Here is a 23,591-nt window from a genome sequence, read left to right on the forward strand (position 1 = left end):
GCCAGGTATTGAATGGAATGAATTCTTGGTTTCCATCATATGCTTTTTCAGGGTTGCCTTTCAGTGTCTATAACTGTTCCTTTCCTCTTGCTTTTGCTGGCTCCTTTTGGTTTCCCTGTTCTAAGTTGTGGCTGAGTATCATGTTCTATTCTTCAGGCAAGGGGGTCTTAATGTCTGTATCTTCTCCTGACCGTCACTCTAATCCTGTTAAACTAAATGATGCTCTGCTATCATCTCTATGTCAACAATATGTTTACATAAACCACACACATGGTATTTCTGTATTCATGGGGTCATTTCAAGGCAGACGGTGGAATGGGAAAAATAAATACCTACGTTTATACCACTCTCTTGAAAGTCATCTTCCTTTTTCTTTCTCAAGAAGACATGCAAATCATGTTAATGCTATTTTAAAAATATATCCTGAATACATTTCTTGCTGTCTCCATTTAGGTCATGTTACACTGGTCTCCCTCCAGGATAGATGCTAGACATACTACAGAGCAGTCAATCAGATTATTTGAACATGCAAGTCAGGTGCTGTCAAAATTCTCCAGTGGCTTCCCATCACTCCCCACTTTTATAAAACATTTTTGTCATATTTACTTTGCCTGTCTCTGAACCATTTGGAAATGAGTTGAAGAGATCATGATACTTATCTCTAAATACCCAGAATGCTTTCCTGACAATAGTGGCATTCTTTTCCATAGTCACAACACCATTATCATACTCAAGAAAATTACTGATTCAATAATACATCTAACATCCAGCCCACATTCAAATTTCCCCATTATCCTCCAAAGTCTTATAGCTGTTTTTTCTGGCACCATCGATCAGAATTCGATTAAGGTACACACATTGCAGTAGTTGTGTTTCTTTAGTCTAATTTAGAACTATGTGGAAATGGCAACCCCCTCCAGTATTAATTCCTGGGAAATCCCATGGACAGAGGAGCCCGGTAGGCTACAGTCCATGGGGTCACAGAGTCGGACACGACTTAGTGACTGAACAGCAATGCTGTCTAATGCAATGCTGTCTAATAGAGTAGACTCTAGTCACATGTAGTGAAAGTGAAAAAGCACTGGAGAAGGAAATGGCAACCCACTCTAGTGTTCTTGCCTGGAGAATCCCAGGGACGGGGGAGCCTGGTGGGCTGCCATCTATGGGGTCGCACAGAGTCGGACACGACTGAAGTGACTTAGCAGCAGCAGCAGTCACATGTAACTACTGAGCTGAATGCTGTTAATGTGATTGAGATGTGCTGTGAGTTAAAATGCACACCAGTTTTTACTTTGTACAGAAAAAGTAAGATATCTCAGTTTTTATATTGATCACATGTTGAAACAATATTTTAGATATATCAATTAATTAAACATGATTAAAATCTCAGCTATTCATTTTAACCTTTATAAAAATGACTGCAAGAAAACTTAAAATACTGATGTGACTTGCATTTATTGCTTATGTGGTATTTTTGTTGGATATGTGGAATCAGAACAAATCACCAATGTTTTCTTTCAAAGCATTGTTTAAAGAAAGACTTGAGGCAATTTGTTTTATAAGAAATGGGTCCCCAACCTCCAAGATCTAATGCCTGATGATCTGAGGTGGAGCTGATGTAATAATAAAAGAAATAAAGTTCAGAATAAATATAATGCACTTGCATCATTGCAATCCTCCCCCCCCCCCCCCCCCCCCCCCGCCACCATGCCACCCTCCTTCCCATCCCCCAGTCCATGGAAAAATCGTCTTTTATGAAACCCATCCCTGGGGCAAAAAAGGTTGGGAACAACTGTTATAGAATCATCCTACATTCTGAATGATCCCTTTCAGAAGAAGCTTTATAGTATGTGGAGAAGGCAATGGCAACCCACTCCAGTACTCTTGCCTGGAAAATCCCATGGACGGAGGAGCCTGGTAGGCTGCAGTCCATGGGGTCACGAAGAGTCGGACACTTACTGAGCGACTTCCCTTTCACTTTTCACTTTCATGCATTGGAGAAGGAAATGGCAACCCACTCCAGTGTTCTTGCCTGGAGAATCCCAGGGACAGCGGAGCCTGGTGGGCTGCTGTCTATGGGGACGTAGAGTCGGACACGAGTGAAGTGACTTAGCAGCGGCAGCAGCAACTGTCCCTATAGAAAGAATCTCCTACAGTTCTATCACTTGCTTTACACTGACTTTCTTGCTGTTTGGCAAACACATGAGCCATATCTTTTGCAATTCCTGGGAATTCTCTTTCCTATATTTTTTTGCAAGACTGACTCCCTTACTTCATTCAGGTCTCTGCTCACATATCACATACTCAGAACTTCCTGACCATCCTTTTTAAATAGCACTTTTCATGATTGTTTCCCCTTACCCTGCTTTGCCTTTCTTTTTAAAATTTCACCTTTATTGAAGTATAAAATTGTAGGATATTTAAAGTGTACATTGTGATTTGATATGTGTATGCATTATGAAAGGATATCACCGTCTTCCCCACCCATCTAGTTAATTAATACACCATCACCTCACATATTTATTCTTCTTTTAGGGGGAATGAGAACATTTAAGTTCTACTCTCTTAATAAGTTTCAACTATAAAATACAATGTTATCGACTACAGTCGCCAGGTTTTTACATTAGATCTTCAGACCTTATTTTTCTTATAGTTGAAGTTTGTAACCATTTCCCTCCCCTCTTTTTGGTCACACCATATGGCTTGTGGGATCTTATTTCCAAAACCAGGGATTGAACTCAGGTCTATGACAGTGAAAGCACCGAACCTAACCACTGGACTGGCAAAGAATTCCCCTTGTAACCTTTTATAAGTCTTTCTCTATTTCTCCATTCCCTAGCCCCTGTTGACCATTTTTCTACTCATTTTTCTTTTTAATTCCACATATAAGTGATATCATGAATTGTTTGTTTTTCTCTGGCACATTTCACTGAAGGTCCATCCATATTCTCACAAATAGTAGGATGTCATTCTTTCCCATGGCTGAGTAATATTCCATTATATATTCTACATCATATATACCACATCTTCTTCATCTATTCACCTGTCGATTGGCACTTAGGTTGTTTCCATATTGCGGTTATTGTGAATAACACTGTAATGAAAATGGGAGTGCAGATATCATTTTGAGTTCTGTTTTCATTCCTTTGAATATATACCCAGAAATGGGATTGCTGGATCATATGGTACTTCTATTTTTAATGTTTGAGGAACTCTTATACTTTTAAAAATAATGGTTTATACCAGTTTACTTTGCTACTAGTAGTGTACAGAGTTCCTTTTTTTCTATATCCTTACCATCACATGTTATTTGTGTTAGCTTTTTAATAATAGCCATTCTGACAGGTATGAGGTGATATTTCACTGTGGTTTTAATTTGCATTCTCCTAATGACTAGTGATGTTGGGCATCTTTTCATGTACCTTTGGCTACTTCTATATATTCTTTGGAAAAATATCTATTCAGGTACTCAGTCTATTTTAAAATTGGATAATTGTTTTTTTTTTTGCAATTGAGTGTATGAGTTCCTTATATATTTTATCTATTAACTTCTTAGTAGATATATATTTTACAGATTTTCTCCTATTTCATGGGTTGTCTTTGCCTTTTTTTGTTTTTGCTGTGCTTTTGGTGTCATATCCAAAAAACCATTCATTTCACCCTATGTTTTCTTCTAGGAGTTTTATGGTCAGGTCATGAAATTTCAGTCTTCAATCCGTCTTTGAGTTAATGATTGTGAGAGGTGTAATACTTTGAATTGAGTATTGTGAGAGGTCTTGTTTCATTTGTTTGCATGTGGCTATCCAGTTGTCCCAGCATCATTTATTGAAGAGACTGTCCTTTGGTCATTGCATGGTTTTGGCTCCTTTATTGTAAATGAATTATCTGTATATGTAGGAGTTAATTTCTAGGCTTTCTGTTCTTGTTCCATTGACCTATGTGTCTGTTTTAAATTCCAATACCATACAGTTTTGATTACTATGGCTTTGTAGTATAGTTTAATATCAGGAAATGTTGTGCCTCCTAGTTTGTTCTTTCAAGATTGGTTTGGCTCTTTAGGTTCATTATGGTTCTACACAAATGTTGGATTGTTTCTTCTATTTCTGTGAAAAACGCCATTGGAATTTTGATAGGGATTGTATTGAATCTGTAGATTACCTTGGGTGGTAGTATGGGTATTTTAACAACATTAGTTCTTATGATCTATCCTTGAGAATATTCATGGGTATTTGAGAAGAATATGTGTTCTGCTGTTCTCGGATGGAATGTTTTGTAAATATTAAGTCCATCTGGTTTAGTGTATACTTTAAGTCCAATTTACCCACAGAGAGTTAAGGGTGAGGTTTGAGGTACTCCTAGATATTTTTTTCTTTTTGCTAATGGATTAGAAAAAGACTAAGTCCATCCCCGTCAATTGCTTCTGATACTCTTCTCACATGAGATTCCTAATGGTTTATATAAAAGGAATAATAGTCAAATAGAACTAATTACAATAGTTAATATTTATTGAGAACTTTAATTACCGACTATACTAATTACAGACTTTACTAACACTGTGTGAAATATTTTTCTTAATCTTCTGTGTGGCAATGAATAGAACTACTCAAAAGTGATCCTGAGATGTCACTCTAGGTTGCCTAGGAAAGGAGCTAGCTGGAACTGGGGTTTCCCTCTCCTACTGGAGGGAAGCGGTGCACTCAAACTCAGTTTTCCATTGGACCATTGCCTTACACTCCCTAGCAGGATAGGCTCCAACTTTCCAGGTATCCACAGTCTTCAGGTGCCAGGCAGCTGGCCTTCCTCAAACAGTTGGCATCTAAGCCCAGACTGCCTGGCAACCAAGTAGTCTTGATGTCTCACTAAGAAGTAGAATTCAAGTTTCTCTTTTGAGAAGCTAGAGCAGTTGTGTCAGGAGTAGAGCAGCTTGACCCTGGTGCTGATTCACCTCTCCCTGAGATTATGAGAGAGTGGAAGTACTTTACCTCTTGTTCCTGACTCTTGGTTTCCTATGTTTCCCCAGTAAATCTTGTTCTTTGGTTCTCACTGTGTGATGTTGCTGTATTTATCCTATTGCCTGTTGCACCACATTCTTGCAGCAAATTTGTAAATTAGAGATGCTGGGGATATCGAGAGGACATGGGTAGAGTTTGCCATCTTCTCAGGAAAGAGTGTGATTAATTATAAAAGTGTGTGTGTGTGTGTGTGTGTGTGTGTGTGTGTGTGTGTGTGTGTGTGTCTGGAGAGCTAGTTGTAGGTTGGCGGATTGGTTGATGAAGGAAAAATTGCCCAACCCAATGAAGATCGGGATCCCAAATGAAGAAGAGAGCAAAGTGATCCAGGCCTCAAGAACCTCATGCCCAAGCAAATTCGGCCAGAGTTAATGGAGTGCAGGTCCTCTGATGAAGATGGGTGAATTTCGGACTGGAAAATCTGGAAACAAAAATCTGCCAATAAGGGAGACTGAAGGCCGGGTTCACTGGTGCAGAATTGTTATGAAAAAGCAAAGGGGAGAGTCAGTTTCCTTATAAGAACCGCTGTGACCTTCTTAGCTCTTATTAGAATGTCAGTGCTTATATCTTGAAGGACCGTTTTTCATAGCACCACCTTGTGGCAGTAAGCCGAAATGGCAGTAGTGAACTTAGATACCAGTCCTTTCCTGGTCGGGTATGCAAACTCATTTGTGGAATTTCATGTTTGGAGATCATTCTGGGGGAAAGGCAGAGCAAAATGGAGACAATGTTCTGTTAATATTGCAATTGGGGGTTGATGAATAAATTGCAAAATAATGACAATAAAGAAAAGTAATGGGCCATATTTAAATTCATGAAATGTTTCTTACCAGCAGGACAGCAAGGATGGAAACTTTTCTTTGATATTTTGGTTGGCGCACAAAAACTTAAAACCCATCATTTTCATGTGACTACTGTGAATGTGCACTTAAAATATGAGATAAACATATGTTAAAGTTATGTTATTCTTTAATGTTATTTCCTTTGATGATACTACTGTATCTTAAAAAAAGTATAAATTCCCTTGAATCCTCAACTCCAAAGATAAAAATCTATATTTTTGCAGTCTAGTGGTAATAATTAGTGTCTTCTTCAAGAAGTAGCTGTTGTTTCTGACAGATGTCAAATAGCTAATATTCTTTCTCACAAAGGAATTGTTTTTCCTAACAAAGGTTTGCCTTTGTTTAACAGAACTGAAAGCACAGGTGAGAAATAGCCTAATGTCAGTTTTCCCCAAATATTTGATACTTCAGGCAGATGGTGGATTCGTTTGCACTTGAAATGACATAGCAGTGGCACTATAGATGTGAAGACTCTTTCATTTACAAAGATGATTTTCAGTCTCTGAAATGATCAACTTGTAGAGAAGTTTAATTTATTCTCCAGCATAGAGACCCCCAGATTTTGCATATATTTACCAGGAAAATAAAGTAAAAATGAGATTAAACATATGATTACTAAATTTTTGTTTTGTCAGGTAAGAGCATCAAAACCTTCCCCTCAAATTACCATCTACTACTGCGAGTTGGTGATGGACAGGGAAGCTTGATGAGCAGCAGTCCATGGGGTCACAACAGGTCGGACATGACTGAGTGACTAAACTGAAGTGACCACTATAATTCAAGAAAAGAAAGAACATTATAAAGTGAAAGTACAAGCAGATAGTGTTAAATAAGGAATGCTGCTACTGCTGCTGCTAAGTCGCTTCAGTCATGTCCGACTCTGTGTGACCCGATAGACGGCAGCCCATGAGGCTCCCCAGTCCCGGGGAGTCTCCAGGCATGAACACTGGAGTGGGTTGCCATTTCCTTCTCCAATGCATGACAGTGAAAAGTGAAAGTGAAGTCGCTCAGTCGTGCCCGACTGTTCGCGACCCCATGGACTGCAGCCCACCAGGCTCCTCCATCCATGGGATTTTCCAGGCAAGAATACTGGAGTGGTGTGCCATCGCCTTCTCCCAAAACATTGGTTAAGATCATGAAAATCCAATTTCACACGTGGCATTAGAGAAGTGGAATGCTATAAAAATAACCCTCATCACACCGCTGGGGATGCGGAGGCTTTTATACCTGTGCTAACTGACAAGTGATGCTGGCTCAAAAGGAACAGCTCAACACACAGTTCTTGGATTAGAATTTCCCCAGGTTATTTCTGGCCTGGAGAAAGACAATTTCATAACACCTCCCACCCACCCCCAAAATCTGGGAAAGTTACAGATGATAACCTTTAACACCAAAAAAAAATTGATAACCAATACAAACAAACAGAGTTCATGAAGTCCAATAAAGAAACCAAATTCTGCAAGTGGAATAAATCTTTCCTAGATTCAAACAAATGCTACAATATCAGACGTTGAATTTCTCAACTCACAGAATTAAGAGTCCTTAAGCTGTTAACTTTGTCCTGTGTGACTCTCCTATTGAGAAAAAAATTTCCCCTAGAATTTGCAAAAATGACTGAGACACACCTGTAGTGTGTGACATGGGAGATGTTCTCAAATCTTTCATGAGGCGAAAGTCACTTTTTACAACTGAAAATGGAAAAGGTGCTACAGAAAGAAATGAAAGTTTAAAACTGCATAAAAGCAAAGACTGGCTGAAATTGGTAATTTATTGAATAAAGACAGTAACAATAACCCACGCTAGAACTAACTCCTCCTCAGTGACCCATCTGCTATCCATGTTGGGAGGAGACATGACCGGAGCCCAGCACAGTGGAAAGCAGCCTCGGCCGCGAGGCTGCAGTTCTGCTCTTTCCTGGTGCTCTGCCCACAGGGTGGTGCCACCTACTAAAGGCAGTCAGGGAGACAGGGGAGCCTCTCTCACCAGCCTGCTGTTCACTTAACTCAGCTCTGGACTCCAACGTGTATCTGTGCATAATTTTATGAAATATTTAAATGCCATTTACTAGATTAAAAAAAAAGAAAACTCTGGACCAAGTATATTGTGAACTTAAAAAAAAGTTATGAGGAGGGTCACCAATTACATTAACGACACTTTCTTTAAAAAATAGAATCACTTTCTTTTGAAATCAACCACAGTGGTAAGACGTGTTTTTCTTTCCAGGTGGCCCGTGATAGCACACAGCTCTACTCGACAAATCCTGCCACCTCCAAGGCCCGGGGTGCTGACCTGCACCAGCACGTGGGGCAGCATTACCTCCCAACAGTGTGGAGAAGAGCACATGTCACCACTGGGCAATGAGAGAGCAGAGAGAGACTCTTGGCTTCTCAACGCCAGACACGGTTGGAGAGCTTTCCTTGTTCTATTAGAAAAGTTCATGAGGAAGCTGTGAATAGGATCAGTCCAGAGAAGTAAAACTCTTTTATTTTCACTGTCCAAACATCAGTCAATATACTGGGAGAGCCAGCAGAAGCCCTCGCCGTATCCTTGCCTCTTGAGCACACTGCACATAAACACTTCCATGGGGCGGGCATAGCCTTTTTTATTGACTTCAGTATAAATGGTCAACTTGTAGTTGTTGTTTATTCGCTAAGTTGTGTCTGACTGTTTGTCACAAACAGTCCACCAGACTTTCTGTCCATGGGATTTCCGAGGCAAGAATACTGGAGTGGGTTGCCATTTCCTTCTCCACGGGATCTTCCCAACCCAGGGATCCAACTTGTGTCTCCTGGATTGGCAAGTGGATTCTTTACCACTGAGCCACCAGGGAAGCCCCAGTGTAGTAGCCCTCTGGTCTTTTAAAACTTGAGGCAGAAGGTGGAATGAGTGTTGGTGAGCTGTTAGTCTTCACCACAAAATCTCCTCTGGCAAAATCAGGTAAATGAGTGTTATTTCTAATATAAGTGATATGTCTGGGAAGAAAAAAAAATCAGTACAATCTTATCTATAATAGATGCTTATGAATAATATTTCCTCAATCTTTTGTACATTGCTATACTTACCACATTTCATAATTATTTATTTATTTGTAGTCCCTGATTAATCTTGAAGCTTTTAAATGTATGAATTACATTTTATTTATGTATATTTATTTATCTGTCTCCTTATCATTTATCCCTACTTCCTATTTATTTACAGAGTCAGTACCTAGTACAATTCTTGGTACATGGTAAACACCCAAGAATTGCTCTTTGAATAAAAGTATTGATTAATCTTCTGTTGGGAAAGGTCAATATTATTTCTTTAACTCTCTACACTCTGATTTTTCTATTTAATTCATGACTTCGCTGGCCATTTATTTTAATCCACAATATTCTCTTCATTGCACTCTTTACATCTTTGTTTCTTAAAGTGTATATCAGAGGGTTAAGGCTGGGTGTGACAATGGTGTAAAAGAGAGTAAGGAACTTCCCCTCATCTTGTGAGGCACTAGTATGTGGCTTCATGTACATATAAATGATTGTTCCATAAAACAGAGATACTACTGTGAGGTGGGAACCACATGTATGAAGGATCTTTCGCCACCTTGCTGCTGACTTGATTCTCATGACAGCTTGAGTGATGACTCCATATGAGATGAGAATTAGTGACAGAGGTACCAGAAGAAATACCACTCCAAGAGCAAAAACAACAACTTCAATTACTTTTGAATAGACACATGCCATCCTGATCAATGCTGGCATCTCACAGAAAAAATTATCCACCTCCTGGTGCCCACATCTCGGCAACTTCAAAGTCAAAGAGCAAAGAATTAAGGCACTGCCAAGACCACCTAACCAGGCAATCAACACCATCTTCTGGCAAAGCTCCGGGTGCATTATTACTGTGTAGTGAAGAGGTTGACAGACCGCAGCATAGCGGTCATAAGCCATTACAGCCAAGAGAAGGCATTCTGTGGCTCCCAAGTCAAGGGCAAAGAAGAATTGGAGCACACAGCCTCCATATGTAATAGACTTTTTTGGACCCCACAGATTTACCAGCATCTGGGGGATAATGCTAGTTGTGTAACAGAGGTCCACAAAAGACAAATTGGATAAGAAGAAATACATGGGCGTATGGAGCTGGGTGTCTAGGTAAGATACAAGAATGATAGTTGTGTTTCCTACCAGGGTTATAATATAGAAGATGAAGACAATCACAGAGATGATGTGTTCCAATTGGGGCCGATCAGAAAAGCCCAGAAGGATGAAGTCTGTTCTGGAACTTCCATTGCTGGTTCCCATTGGTCCTTTTGAAAAACTAGGAAGCTATACCATGATAAGAAAACATAGTGTCAGCCTTAGGTAGAACTAAAAACCTCTGAAGTTTGTTATGAATATCCAAAGGTCACTTATTTGCATACTTTCTTCCATTTTGGAACACCTCTTAACATATCTGCTGTGTTCATTTCCCCAAATGTCTACATATTTAATCATATCAAGTGTAGTTTTATTTTATTTTTTATTTTTACCATGCCACGTGGCTCCCAGGATCTTAGTTCCTTAACCAAGGATAGAGCCTGGGACCCCAACAGTTAAAATGTGGATCCTAACCACTGGGCTGCCAGAGAATTCCCCAGAACGCTTCTAAAAATAAATTTTGACCACTGAGTCACACAAATATTTTTCTTATAAAGCTGTTGAGCTTAAGGTAAAAGTTAAATGACATTCTCCTGGGGTAAGCTCTACCGTTTGCTAACAATTACTTTCCATATTCACTTCCAAATGTCTATATCTCAACCTTTATAATCATAATAATAATCATCACAACCAGCATCCTCCTCCACTTTTTCCTTCTATTCAACATTACACTGTTGTTCTTGTATTAACTTTGATGTTCTTTACTATCCTGCCCTTTTTTTGTGCAATGTGCTTTTGGTGCCAGGAAAAAAAAACCTTTTTATTAACCTTTATTTATGTGTACAGATGCTATAGATTTCTTTGAACACCTTTATGAATGTTGTTACACCATCTCAGCAGTCTTATTGATTTGTTTCAGAGTTAAAAGTTGAACTAATTCCAGAAGGCTTTGGTCCCCACATACACATGGTAGCAATCTGCGTTAGCTCCTATTTATCTGTCCCTTCAGCAAAATTAACAAGGCAGTTAATTGAAACAAGAAGTTTATTAAACAATGAATGAGTTGTTTTTCCCCATGGAATTTACTAATTACATGAGTTTATCCTCTGGTTGCTTTGGAACCCTATAGGTAAAACTATCACCTAATTTCAACTCTAAAAGAATACAGATAAGGGATACAATAATATCAGTCTTACTTTGTCTGGATATGGTATCATATCATTAAACAGATGGAATGTTTAATTACTGAGTTAGTTTATGAATTTTTTAATGTATATAATCTCTAACTGTGAACTTCAGACCTAAATGTATACTTTGCATTTATAGTGTCTTTGTGGCCAAGGAATAATTACCTATTTGTTACAGTTATAGTAAGATAAGGTAAAGATAAATTACCTACAGTATATCATTTGTATAAGCATTTTAATTAGAAGATCATATATTATAATCATGATGAAAGAACTGTTATTATTAAGTAGTATGAAATAGAGGTGTAGTTTTTCTCAATATAAAATGGAAATTTAATATAATTATGAATATCCAGTTTCTATGCAGTAGATGCCAGACTAAGTTAAGCAGATTGCTTAAGAGCACAAGTTCTTGACTCAGAGTGCTTGGGATCAAATTCCAGCTTCATCACTCAGAAGCAATGTGTCCTTGGGCAATTTATTCAACTTGTCTGTCTATTAGGTTCTCTATGTGTTATGCGAAGGGATATTGTGATGGTTAATATTTGTGAAGATACTTGGAAGTGCATCCTTCTGTGGAAGGCTTTCCAATGAAAGGCAGAAAGCCTTTGTTCACATTTAATTCTAAAAATGAAAAGCTATATTCTCCTACCCCCAAATCACTGTTACTCTATTTATCCCTCATTTCCTTTGTTTTTCATGTGGGTGATTCACCATGTGGTCTACAACTAAACTGGAATGCTTAAATTTTTTAGTTTATAGTAACCACCTCCTTGTATTTTACTAGTTTAATTACTCAAATGTGCATCTGTAGAGACTATTGTTTAATTGGGTTCATTAAGAATTTTTATATGTCTTTTAAGTCTCTTTAATATTAGAATCTATTGTTAAATATACACTTACATTTATGTTCCAGACCAAGTGCATAGGTCACTGAACGATCTTTAATTACTATGCTCTTCTGGTTGCAGTCCATTGGATGCACCATGGTTTATCAAATGCCTCAGAATAGTGAGTTTAGAAGTAAACACAGTGCACCATGTGTGCTACACTGTTGAAGAGAATAGTGACAGTCTATGATTTACACATGCTTTCTAAAATGTAGCCAGTTTTAGCAGGTGGAAAACATTACAGTCTTAATTTAAACTTTGGATTATATAAGGCCCCTTGTTAGAAGTCAATAAAATCACCACAGATGGTGACTGCAGCCATGAAATTAAAAGATGCTTACTCCTTGGAAGAAAAGTTATGACCAACCTAGATAGCATATTCAAAAGCAGAGACATTACTTTGCTAACTAAGGTCCGTCTAGTCAAGGCTATGGTTTTTCCTGTGGTCATGTATGGATGTGAGAGTTGGACTGTGAAGAAGGCTGAGTGCCGAAGAATTGATGCTTTTGAACTGTGGTGTTGGAGAAGACTCTTGTGAGTCCCTTGGACTGCAAGGAGATCCAACCAGTCCATCCTGAAGGAAATCAACCCTGGGATTTCTTTGGAGGGAATGATGCTGAAGCTGAAACTCCAGTACTTTGGCCACCTCATGGGAAGAGTCGATTCATTGGAAAAGACTCTGATGCTGGGAGGGATTGGGGACAGTAGGAGAAGGGGACGACCAAGGATGAGATGGCTGGATGGCATCACGGACTCGATGGACATGCGTCTGAGTGAACTCCGGGAAATGGTGATGGACAGGGAGGCCTGGCGTGCTGCGATTCATGGGGTCGCAAAGAGTCAGGCACGACTGAGCGACTGAACTGAACTGAACTGAACTGAACTTGTTAGAAGTGCTGTCAAGACAGGAGTCATACTTTATGTAATTTAATCTTGTGAACCCAAATATAAGACTTTATTTTATGCTTTTTAATATTTTGGTTTAAGCTCTGAAGTCTCAAAATTTAGATATTATTTTAAATTTAAAAGTCAGTATGATATAAAAAGAGACTTAGAACATGTGTTGAAGAAATGGATGTTAAAAGAGGCATGCTATATTTTAATTAAAACTCACTTTCATTTTTCATAGTATGAACTTCAGTTTCTAATAATGTAGCATAACTTTACATTGTACTTTCTTTAGTGAAATCTAAGACAAATGAACCAGACGTATTTAAACATAACTTGAGTGTACACAATGATATGGAGATAAAACTAGATACATAAAATTTCATAGTTGTCTAAAATTTTATAAAAAATAAAAAGATATTAAAAGGATCTTTTATAACTGTAAAATAAAATGGTACATTGCTGTAACCATACAAAGCCAAAGCAGAAAAATACAACGTACAAGTAGTTAAGACTCCGGACTCTAGATTCAGACCATCAGTGATGGTATTAGAACACCCTTCAGCTACTTTCTCACTGTGTGAACTGAAGCAGCTAATTATTGTCTTTCAGCCTGAGTTTCCTCATCTGTAAAATAGTTATTCTAGAGCACCTGCTATTGGAGAAGGCAATGGCAACTCACTCCAATGTTATTGCCTGGAGAATCCCAGGGACGGGGGAGCCTGGAGGGCTGCTGTCTATGGGGTTGCACAGAGTTGGACACGACTGGAGTGACTTAGCAGCAGCAGCAGCAGCAGAGCACCTGCTTTATAGAATGGTTTGTGAGGATAATTAAATGATATATTTCATATAAACTGTTTAGTAAGATGCTCAGCATAGAGAGCATTTACTAAGTTAAAATATTCACTAACTGCTCTTGTTGAAATTTAATATAATCTTCATTCCTGAGAGGGAATTAGTGTATTAGGGTTCATTTTTATATCACATATCTGTCACATATTTGCTTTCATGTTAGACTGAGATCATCTGTGCTACCTAGGATCTGGTTTCTACTCCATGTCTTCTGTTGGAGATAGCAGCAAATACTTACCAGAAGAAAAACATATTAGAAAGTCATGCGGAGAAGGCAATGGCACCCCACTCCAGTACTCTTGCCTGGAAACTCCCATGGAAGGAGCAGTCTGGTAGGCTGCAGTCCATGAGGTAGCTGAGAGTTGGACACGACTCAGTGACTTCACTTTCACTTTTTACTTTCCTGCATTGGAGAAGGAAATGGTAACCCACTCCAGTGTTCTTGCCTGGAGAATCCCAGGGACGGGGGAGCCTGGTGGGCTGCCGTCTATGGGGTCGCACAGAGTCGGACACGACTGAAGCGACTTAGCAGCAGCAGCATACTTTCATGAGGGTAGAATTCACAGTTGTCATGCTCTTAAGTAGTCCAGATGTACTCCTGTGCACACTATGATGATCCTTCATTTCACTGATAATTCAGAAAAATTGTTTGGCGAGTCACTGAGCCTATGAAATATTGGAATAGCCACCAGTTTCTTATACTATTAATAACATGACAATCACATTCATGTTTAAATACGAGCTGAACTCAGGTTAAATAGAGGTCTCCATATAATGTGGATGTTGGAGAAAAGCTAGATGCAGGACTGGTTGAAGAGTTGAAGAATTAGGTTTTGTTAAATGTATTTTTGATAGTATATTTGTAGTCTTTTAGTGTATACTTTTGTTAAATGCATTTGTAGATAGATTTTTGCCTAATTAAACAAAGAGAGTGCTATGTTGGTCTGCGTATACTACAAGAATCGTAATGATGTAGCAGGGAAATATTTGTGTGCAATTTTAAAGGCTACTATGTGGATGTGATTTAGACCTTGGGGACTGGTGCCCCACAGAGGTGATTAACAAATCTTTGACTATGGTCAGAATCTAATCCAAACAACAATTTCATGAAAAGTTCCCTTAAGACTTTGGGGTCTATCCATTTTCTATTTAGATTTCTTCCATGGAAATTAATTTCAGAGGTAAATTTATATATTGTGCTTATGTTTCTATGGAATATTATAAATATAATGTAAACCATATTTATTAAAATAACACATTTAATTGAAATTTGGTTTATTCAAGAGGTAAGATTAAGTTGGAGAAATACAGGCAATTATCTAGATATTGTGTCCATAGGAAATAAAATATTTGATTACAAAATCATGGAATAATTAAAATTCTAGGTTCATGAGCCATAGAATCATTGTTTCATTTTCAATGAATTACAGATAATACCATGAACACGTGTCAGCTTGCCCTTCTGTTCAAGAGCTGAAAATTTACTAATAGCTTAGAGCTGGCTATGTGGCTTCACACTGTCCGGTCTCTCTTCCTGCCTGACCCCCAGGGGAATCATGGTCTTGAATTCTGTGTTCATCACATACTTACATTAGGATATAATTTATCCATTGACACACTCCCCTACATATGTGCGGAATGTCTAAATAGCCTGTATTTTTCCTATGTGCAACTTTGCAGAATTTGTCTATTAGTTCTTAGAGCTTTTTTATTATGTCTTTAGGATTTTCTATATTAAAGGTCATGTCATCTGCAGAGACAGTTTTACTTCTCACTTTCTGATTTGGATGCTTTTCATTTCTTTTCCTTTTCTAGGACTTCCCAGCTATATTGATAGACGTGGCAAGGGTGGTCATTATTGTCTTGTTCTTGATATTAGAGGAAAAGCTTACAACCTTGTACTATTGAGTATGGTGTTTGCTCTGGGCTTGTCATATATGATTCAGTGTCTTTACTAGTAATTGGTCTGTTAGATTTTCTACCAATATTTCTTTCTAATTCAATCTTGGTGGGTTGTATGTTTTTACAAATTAACCGTTTCTTCTAAGTAGTCCAATTTATTGGTGTAGTCTTTTTTGATCCTATCTATTTTGTGTGGTAGCAGTTGTAATGTCTTTTTCATACTTTTATTTATTTTTGTCCTCTGTCTTTTTTTTGCTGATGGAGCCTGCAATGCATTTAGTAGGAACTGTCTCTTTTTGTTGCCCTCCAAGAGTCCTAGCTGCTGCTTTTTCAGGCTCTTCCGTCCTCACGGTCACCACTCCCCGCGAGTCTTGCAGCACATCTCAGCATACTGAATACAGTGAGAAAGAAGTCGGTTTGCTGGTTTGCTTGTCAGTGTCTTTGTTGTACAGCTAGGGAAGCTGGTTGCTCACTCAGATACTCTCACATTCTCCCAGTGGAGAAATCACAGGCTAAGGAAGTCTCCTTTGGCACTGAGCTGTGACACCTTGGAGGAGAGGTGGTAGGTAGTAAAGTAAAACTGTTCTTAACTTCATCAGTATGTCCATCTTGTATTTGTCTCTGCTCCAGTGATGTGCTGGTACTTCTTATTGGTCTCCCAGAGTTTCACAAAGGCAGTGTTGTCTGTTGGTGATTGCACAGATCATCCTGAATATGCAGGAACCTTGGACTATGGCTTGCTTTTCTAATTCCTTAGTGGTGTCTTTGGAAGAGATAAAGCTTTAATTTTAAAAAGTTCAACACATGAATTTTTCTTTTATGATTAGTCTTTACCTACTCTAAGCTTATGAAGATATTTCTCTATATTTTATTGTAGAAGCTTTGTTATTTTAGCTTTTATTTTTAGTCAGGGATTCATTTCAAGTTAAAGTTTTCTGTATGGTGTGAGGTAGAAGTTGAACTTCAGTATTTTCCATAGAATATCCAGTAATTTCAACACCATTCATTGAAAGATTCTCTTTTTCTTATTAAATTTTGACACCTTTGGAAAAAGTCAGTTGACCCTATACATCAATTTCTGAGCTCTCTATTGACCTATTTGTCTATGCTTAGGCCAATACTGCACTGTCCTGATTGGTGTAGTTTTATAGTAAATCTAGGAATCAGGTGATGTCATTCCTCCAGTTTTGTTCTTCTAAGAAGTTTTGGGGATAGTGTAGGTTTTTGCATTTGCATGTCAGTTTTGCAATCAGCTGGTGAATTTCTTAAACAAAATTGGTTGATATATTGATTTCCTATTGCTGCTGTTCCAAACTACCAAAAACTTAGTGGCTTTAAATAACATGATTTATTATCTTACATTTTTGGAGATTGGAAGTCCAAAATGGATATCTCTGAGAAAATCACAAGGTGTTGGTAGGGTTGCATTATTTTCTGGAGGCTCTAGGCAGAATTCATTTTCTTGCACTTTCCAGTTTCTAGGGGCTGCCATGGTCATGGCATATGGACTCCTCCCCTCTTCAAGCTAGGAATGGCCAGTCTAGCCTTTCTCAGATCGATCACTCTGACATTGACTCTTCTGCATCCTTTTTTCTTCATTTAAGGATGCTTCTGGTTGTATTGGGTCCATCCATATAATTCAGAACAGGCTAACCTTAAACCCTACTTTAAGGTTTCTGATTAGCAGCCTTAATTCCATCTGAAACTTTAACTCTTTCTTACTGCATCACATAATATATTCACAAGTTCAAAGGGATAGAATGAGGACCTCTCTGGGGGAGCCATTATTCTGCCTACTTAGTTGGAGATGTTTTGAATCTGGAGATCAGTTTGGGGAAAATTGACATTATAACAATATTATGTCTTCCAATCGATGAACATGGTCTAGCTCCATATTTATTTAGGCCTTCTTTGAGTTCTCTTAGTGATGTTTAGTAGTTTTCAAAGTAGAGGTCTTGTACATCATTCATTTAAATTTATTCTATTTAAAATGCTATTGTAGATTTTTGGATCGCAGCCATTCTGACTGGTGTGAAGTGGTACCTCATTGTGGTTTTGATTTGCATTTCTCTGATAATGAGTGATGTTGAGCATCTTTTCATGTGTTTGTTAGCCATCCGTATGTCTTCTTTGGAGATGTGTCTATTTAGTTCTTTGGCCCATTTTTTGATTGGGTCATTTATTTTTCTGGAATTGAGCTGCATAAGTTGCTTGTATATTTTTGAGATTAGTTGTTTGTCAGTTGCTTCATTTGCTATTATTTTCTCCCATTCAGAAGGCTGTCTTTTCACCTTGCTGATATTTTCCTTTGTTGTGCAGAAGCTTTTAATTTTAATTAGATCCCATTTGTTTATTTTTGCTTTTATTTCCAGAATTCTGGGGGGTGGATCATAGAGGATCCTGCTGTGATTTATGTCTGCGATCCAAAAATCTGCAAGCAATAAATGCTGGAGAGGGTGTGGAGAAAAGGGAACCCTCCTACACTGTTGGTGGGAATGCAAACTAGTACAGCCACTATGGAGAACAGTGTGGAGATTCCTTAAAAAATTGCAAATAGAACTCCCTTATGACCCAGCAATCCCACTGCTGGGCATACACACCGAGGAAACCAGAATTGAAAGAGACACATGTACCCCAATGTTCATCGCAGCACTGTTTATAATAGCCAGGACATGGAAACAACCTAGATGTCCATCAGCAGATGAATGGATAAGAAAGCTGTGGTACATATACACAATGGAGTATTACTCAGCCGTTAAAAAGAATTCATTTGAATCAGTTCTGATGAGATGGACGAAACTGGAGCCGATTATACAGAGTGAAGTAAGCCAGAAAGAAAAACACCAATACAGTATACTAACACATATATACGGAATTTAGAAAGATGGCAATGACGACCCTGGATGCAAGACAGGAAAAAGACGCAGCTGTCTATAACGGACTTTTGGACTCAGAGGGAGAGGGAGAGGGTGGGATGATATGGGAGAATGGCATTCTATCATGTATACTATCATGTAAGAATTGAATCGCTAGTCTATGTCTGACGCAGGATACAGCATGCTTGGGGCTGGTGCATGGGGATGACCCACAGAGATGATATGGGGAGGGAGGTGGGAGGGGGGTTCATGTTTGGGAACACATGTAAGAATTAAAGATTTTAAAATTAAAAAAAAAAAATAATAATAATAAAAAAAATAAAAATTAAAAAAAAAAAAAAAGATCAAAAGATAAAAAAAAAAAATGCTATTGTAACTGGTATTATTTTACACTTTCAATTTTCAATTGTTTATTGCTCATATAGAAATCCAATTCGGTTTAAATTTTCACCTTTCATCAAGCCAGCATTCAACTTCACTTATTAATTCTTGTTACAGTCTCTCCTACAGTTTTAAATTGGATTTGTATTTATCTTGTTCCTGAATTCAGGAGGAAAATATTCATTATTTCATTATTAAACATAGTTAGTTCAAGCTTTTTTTTGTGACTAGTCTTTAGTAAATTAATTAAGCACACTGCAGCAGAGAATCTGGCTGACACTGCCATCCAATCTTCATCTTGACAACCATTAATCTAGAGATGAAATGCTGGCATCTTTACATTTCACTTTCTAGAAAAGAATACTTCAGAGAACAGTCTCTATCTGCCTCCCCCTTTAAATTCTTACATGAATATATCTAATAGTTTTCACTTTCTAGCCCTTATAGTACAAGAAACCAGACAGTGGGATGCTAAAGTGGATTCTGACTACGAATCAACAACATATTTCAAATACTGGTAACAATTTTTCTTTAGTCTGTTGGTTCTTGGATATTTGACACTTTCATTGATCTCTTGCTTGACTGCATTAATGCTGAAAAATTTAAGAAATTACATGAGCTATTACATGAGCTACTATCTGAGCTATTTCATATCAGAAAAGTTCTGTCTCTTTCATATATAAAAGACAATTTACTTGGACATAGGATTATTTGCTAGTGAGTTTTTTTATTGCAGATTTTCAGTGGGCATTTCACGTCCTACACTTAAAATATCTTTTTTACTTTTTTAAAGTAAAGACGTTACTTTCAACATCTTTGCTTCCGTCAAAGTCACTATATCTATTTCTTCCTTTGCACCTGCAGTTTTGGCACTACACTACAAAATGTTAACCCACAAAAATATAAAGTGAAAGTGAAGTTGCTCAGTCATGTTTGACCCTCAGGGACCCCATGGACTGCAGCCTTCCAGGCTCCTCCATAAAGAGTACATGAAATGCTGGACTGACCCAAATTTCTGAGCATCCTATTCTAGATTTTCTAATTTTATAGGGCACTTGTTTTCAATCTTGTCTGAGCACTAGTCTTTAGGCAAATATAATTCCATTTCTTTGGGAGGTGGCATAGCTGTGTCGGAGAAGGCAATGACACCTCACTCCAGTACTCTTGCCTGGAAAATCCCATGGATAGAGGAGCCTGGTAGCCTGCAGTCCATGGGGTCGCAAAGAGTCAGACAGGACTGAGCAACTTCGCTTTCACTTTTCACTTTAATGCATTGGAGAAGGAAATGGCAACCCACTCCAGTGTTCTTGCCTGGAGATTCCCAGGGATGGGAAGGCCTGGTGGGCTGCTGTCTCTGGGGTTGCACAGAGTCGGACACGACTAAAGCAACTTAGCTGCAGCAGCAGCGTAGCTGTGTGGCTTAAAAAAAATCCTATAGATGATTCCATTATATATCATCTTTTAAAAATGACATCAGAATAAATCTTGCTATGAGAAAATGAATTTGTTGATAAAATGGTTTTACCTTCTTAGAGACACCTTTGTCTCTTAAACATAAGTACAGGAGATTCTCAGATTATAATTTCCTGATTTTTCAACCATTGATCTATACATTTAATTGTAGATAAGCAATTAGCATATTGATAACATACTCTGTAGCATGAAATTAAAATATTTCTTCCAAGTTAGGAAAATTGTTTATTGATTCATCTAATGATATTTCTGTAAAATCTGTCAAGAGATTTTTATTCTCTGATGTATCTCCAGTATCTATTTTAGTAGTGATAAAAAGTAGGGACTCACTTAATATTTGTTGAAGACTGTAATTGCATACTTTCTCGTATTAAAATAATTATATACAGATGGCTAACAAGCATGTGAAAAGATGCTCAACATCACTCAGTATCAGACAAATGCAAATCAAAACCACAGTGAGGTACCATCTCATGCCAGTCAGAATGGCTGCTATCAAAAAGTCTACAGACAATAAATGCTGGAGAGAGTGTGGAGAAAAGGGAACAGTCTTACACTGTTGGTGGGAATGCAAACTAGTACAGCCACTATAGAGAACACTGTGGAGATTCCTTAAAAAACTGGAAATAGAACTGCCTTATGACCCAGCAATCCCACTGCTGGGCATATACATCGAGGAAACTAGAATTGAAAATGACATGTGTACCCCAATGTTCATTGCAGCACTGTTTACAATAGCTAGGATATGGAAGCAACCCAGATGTCCATGGGCAGAGGAATGGATAAGAAAGCTGTGGTACATATACACAGTGGAATATTACTCAACCATTAAAGGAATGCGTTTGAATCAGTTCTAATGAGGTGGATGAAACTGGAACCTATTATACAGAGTGAAGTAAGTCAGAAAGAAAACCACCAATACAGCATATTAACACATATATATGGAATTTAGAAAGATGGTAATGATGACCCTATATGTGAGACAGCGAAAGAGACACAGAGATAAAGAACAGTCTTTTGGACTCTGTGGTAGAAGGCGAGGGTGGGATGATTTGAGAGAATAGCATTGAAACATGTATATTATCATATGTGAAATAGATCATCAGTCCAGGTTTGATGCATGAGACAGGGTGCGCAGGACCAGTGCACTGGGATGACCCTGAGGGATGGGATGGGGAGGGAGATGGGAGGAGAGTTCAGGATGTATAAGAACACATGTACACCCATGGCTGATTCATGTGAATGTATGGCAAAAACCACCACAATATTGTAAAGTAATTAGCCTACAATTAAAATAAATTAATTACAAAATATAGAAAATATTCTTTGAAAGATAGGCAAATCTCTGCATATACTGCAAAGATAAATAAGAACATCTTTTTTTTAAATTGGGCTTGATATTGGACAAAGTGTGTATATATGTATTTGACTTGCAGTTGCTGTTACTCTGTAGAATCCATCACTATTCAAGTATTGAGTATCACAGCATCTTCAAATTTAACCTATTTATGATATGTTTTTTGCTTAACAAATGAGGGAAAGCTCAGTTAGTAAAGAATCCGCCTGCAGTGCAGGAGACCCCAGTTTGATCCCTGGGCTGGGAAGATCCCCTGGAGAAGGGAAAGGCTACCCACTCCAGTATTCTGGCCTGGAGAATTCCACGGACTATATAATCCATGGGGTCACAAAGAGCTGGACATGACTGAATGACTTTCACTTCACTCAGTTATTTAAGAAATTTATTTATTTATTTATTTATTTGGCTACATTGGACAGCTTGTGGGATCTTAGTTCCCCAACTAGGGATCGAACCCACACCTACAGCAATGAAAGTGCAGACTCTTAACCACTGGCCTGCAGGGAATTCCAAGAATGATTTTAAATGAAACCAATCATAGTCAAGATGACATTTCATCTTCCCTGTATGTTTGTGAATCTCTGAATTTGAAAAATGTATGTTTATATTACAGTCTTAAAAAAAGAGAGATGTTGAAAGAATTGATCACTTATCTGCTGTGTGAAGAACCTTAATATCTGTTTCCCACCCTGGATTTCTTAGTCCACCACTCCTCAAGTTGCAATGGTTAGTTTAGTTAGTAGGGTTGCTTTTGTTTGGAACGTTAAATCACTATGGATTTAATGGTCTGATTAAATCTAAGGATTTCCTTGTCTGAACCAACCATTATAAACTGGCTGGGTGGTTAATTAGATCCAATTAGAGAAAAATATGGAGATGATCTTAGGAAAAGGGACTATGGAATAAAAGCTATTATATTGTGTTCTATCTTTCCACCCTGAGAATAATTGAGTTTAGCAATTATGTTTTTATTGGGCATATTTTAGGTATTTGTTAACCTTACAAAAAGAGAAGTGTGATGGGTAAAAGATAGTTCATGGGCATGATATCTAAGAAAGTTGGTAATTTGATTTCTAGATATTTTTAAAGCCCTGGGGATTGGTGACCCACAAAAGTAATTAAACATCATTATGATGCAGGTCAAGGTGAGGCATTCAGGAATTTCCTAGGATATGTTCTGCGAATGCTTGGCATAGTCTGTTTATCTCATCTTTACTTGTCCTTCATTAAAAATAAAAACAAGCATTTAAATGAATGCTGAAAAGTTAATCTAGAAGAAAAATTTGAACACTGAAAGATTTATGATCACAGGAAATTTAAAAAATAATTTCAATTAATTTATGTATTTTGTTGCTGAGAAGAATAATAGTCAAAAGACTTGCAAAGGAACAAATATAATACATTACTGTAAAATTCTGGATGAGAAGAACAATGGAAATATGGCTTCAAGAAGAAATTTCCAACTGTTGAAGAGCTTGTTAATATATTCAAAAAAGATTTTTAAGACATTTAAAAACCTTTTATTACAGATACTTTCTAAGATGTACAAAAATAGAGTGAATAATACTATAACCCCATGGATCCATCATCTAGTTTTAAAAATTATCATCATATGGCTGTCTTGTGGTATGTTAAGAAAAACCCACAATATTATCATATTAAGTTAACTGATTAATTTTTTTGTTTTATTTAAAAATTTTTATTTTTTGAGGTTACATTGGTTTATAACATTATATAAGTTTCATGTGTACAATATTACATTTTGAGTTTTATATACACTACAAAAGTGTAGTTTCTATTCATCAGTTGATACTCC

The 23,591-nt window shown here is 37.7% G+C and overlaps 1 protein-coding gene across 1 annotated transcript; it reads right to left on the reverse strand.

Annotated features, from left to right (window-relative positions):
• Positions 1-9,162: 9,162 nt before the first annotated feature.
• LOC128055458 (putative olfactory receptor 2W6) lies at positions 9,163-10,167 on the reverse strand. Its single transcript, XM_052648031.1, is given in 1 exon segment — positions 9,163-10,167. A coding segment is annotated over 1 exon segment (1,005 nt).
• Between the last annotated feature and the right edge of the window lie 13,424 nt (positions 10,168-23,591).

This window comes from Budorcas taxicolor, chromosome 11, assembly GCF_023091745.1.
Source record: "Budorcas taxicolor isolate Tak-1 chromosome 11, Takin1.1, whole genome shotgun sequence".
In the NCBI taxonomy this organism is placed as follows: Eukaryota; Metazoa; Chordata; class Mammalia; order Artiodactyla; family Bovidae; genus Budorcas; species Budorcas taxicolor.